The following is a 2,815-nucleotide window of genomic DNA, read 5'->3' as shown; positions in this document are numbered from 1 at the left end:
ATAAGTATTAAATATAAACATTTTTGTGTTTTGTCTAATATTTAATACAGTCAAATAGGAGAATTACTGAGTTATGTATAAATTAATAATAAACAGGTTATAGGTACCTACCTTATAATACTGATTTACAAACGTTGTCAGTATTTACAGTCACATCTAAATACTAAACACTATGACAAAATACATCCATTTTGTCATTCTGTTGATTTTTGGTCAAGGTGTTGACCTTGATAAATAATATAATAATATACTTTTTTAAAAAATACAACAAGAAAATTAACAATATACATAAATACATTATATACTTTTAAGATGAATAATCTGCTGTTTAATAAAAAATGTAATTGCTATAAATAATTATATAAAATTAACATTTTTTAATAAAAATAATATAAAATATAATCATAAGATTAAAATGTTAATGGATAACGGCGTTCTTTTAAATGTGCAAATTTATCAACAGCTTTTTCTAAATTTATTTTAGATGCTTCAGTACTTTCAACATTAATAACCAAAAGGTCACTCAATCTATCATCCCCCATGGTTAACCTTAAATAATTTTTTACTCTTTTAAGAGATGAGAAAAATCTTTCATTTGTAGCTGTTGTTGCTGGCAAAGTCATTAAGATTGAAATTATTTTTAATGTTTCAGGAAAAGCATTCTGAACTTTGTGGAGTATATGCGAAATCTTAAACAGATCTAAGTTTTCATAGTGTTCTGAAAGGCATAAGGTTTTAGCACATAAAAATTCTGATGTTAAAAGAATATTGTCAATTTTGAAATAATTATAGTGTTCAACAAAGCGTTTTAAGTAAATAGAATCTGGATTAAAAAATTCTAAACTAGAAGTATTAAAAATTTCTGTTACCATTAATACATCACATACATCATTTGAAAATCTTGAATTTAATTCAACTGTAAATCTGAAAATTAATTTAGAAATTATTTATGTATTATTATTGAAAAGGAATGATAATTTAAATATAGTTTTACTAACCTGTCAATTGCTTCAAAATAAATATTTGTTTTCAAACTTTCTAAAGAAGTACATTTTGTAATATTTTTGCCCACAGTTGATGAAACAACATAATCTTGAAGGTTCTGGTTGAGAACTTGCTTTCTTTTCTGGATCTTCTTAATGTCTAGTTCTATATCATTTTCTTTAGCTTTAACTACAATTTTTTTTTTAAGTTTCTGCCAAACTTCATTTGAACGTATATTCAACAAATTTTGTTTGGTTACATTTATTAGTTGAATAGCAGAAGGAAGTAAAAGTTTACTATTTTGTAATTCATTTGATGCACAGTGAACTATTTCCAGTATAGATTCCATAGAAATCAGAATTGATATAAATTTCTGAGATGATATTTCTTCAAGATATCCTATTGCCATCACTCTAGATTTTTCATCACCTTTTAATGATAGTACATTGAGAACTTCACGAATTTCCTTAAAGCGAATATTGATTTTTTTTAATGATTTGTACCAATAGGCCCATCGAGTTTCTACTAACCTTTCTAAATGAATTATTTCTTGTTTTTTTTGTTTTTGTACTTCAACATATAGCTCATAGCGATTTTGACTATTCATAATAAACTTGTAAAGCCCTTGTACTGTTTGGAAAAATTCACTTATAGCAGAAATACTATTTAATGTATGCACTAAACAGAGATTCAAACGATGTGCATAACAATGAATGTATATTGAGTGTGGAACAATCGATTGTATTCTTGCTTGAACACCAGTGAAGCAACCACTCATGACACTTGCACCATCATAGCACTGAGCTACACATTTATTAATATCCAATTTATTTGCACTTACAATTTTTATTATTTCATCTGATAAACTTTGAGCAGTTGAATTTGTCATATGAAAACATCCTAGTGCATGCTCATAAACATCAAAATCTTTATCAACAAACCTCAACACAAAACTTAATTGTTCCTTTTTGGAAGCATCTTTGGTTTCGTCAACAAGAATAGCAAAAGCACCAAATAATGACATTTTGTTTAAAATACTTTCTCTAGTACATTCAGCCAGTACCTTTATTAAATCATTCTGGTAACTGGGACTTGTATAATGCCCATATCTTGAACGTAAGCGAACTAGAAGTTTATCATCAGCAAATGTTTCTAATAATTCAATGTAATTACCTCGGTTATTTGAACTAATCATCTCATTGTGACCACGGAAGGCTAATCCTTGTTTTGCAAGAAATAGTGCAGATTTTAACAAAAAATAAACGTGCAATCGGTTTTCATGAATATCCTTTTGTCTAGCTTTATTCAGACTACAAGCAATTGATTGTTGTACATTTTGTTGAATATTACGATAATCCACCCAACGACTCATACTTAATAAATGTTTCTTATTTTTACAATGACTATTTAAAGTTTTTTTTGGTTCTTTCCAGCATTTTAAACCGTAATTAACAAATGGTATTTTCCCTATTATAGTTCCTGGGTTGTTCGTAAGAGATAAAAAATGACGACAAGCAAAACAATAAATTGAATCTTCAGTAATAGAATACTCAATCCAATTGTATGTATACCACACAGCAGAAAACCTTCTACCATTAGTTGATGGGAAGAAATTGAGTATTGGTTGCACCGGACTATCATTCTTTGAAGTAGATAAATCAATTGGACTAATTGTGTTCACACAATTTGAATTAATTGGAACATTATCCGAGTCAGCGTCTGCTTTAGATACCTAGCAAAAAAAATATGATTAGCATACTTTATTAGAGAACCTAATAAGATAATATTTTACTTAATTAACTTACTTCACTCACAACCAATTCTTTAAAAG

At 27.6% G+C, this 2,815-nt stretch overlaps 1 protein-coding gene across 1 annotated transcript; it reads right to left on the bottom strand.

Moving 5' to 3' along the window:
• Positions 1-410: 410 nt before the first annotated feature.
• On the bottom strand, positions 411-2,716 carry LOC111031921 (zinc finger MYM-type protein 1-like; the record flags this gene model as incomplete). Its single annotated transcript, XM_022312039.1, has 3 exons — positions 411-900; positions 999-1,788; positions 1,852-2,716. Coding segments are annotated over 3 exons (2,145 nt in total), but the record flags the coding sequence as incomplete, so codon positions are not given.
• Positions 2,717-2,815: the final 99 nt, after the last annotated feature.

This window comes from Myzus persicae, unplaced genomic scaffold (genome assembly GCF_001856785.1).
Source record: "Myzus persicae strain clone G006 unplaced genomic scaffold, MPER_G0061.0, whole genome shotgun sequence".
NCBI lineage: Eukaryota > Metazoa > Arthropoda > Insecta > Hemiptera > Aphididae > Myzus > Myzus persicae.
This window is presented reverse-complemented; position numbering and strand designations above follow the sequence as displayed.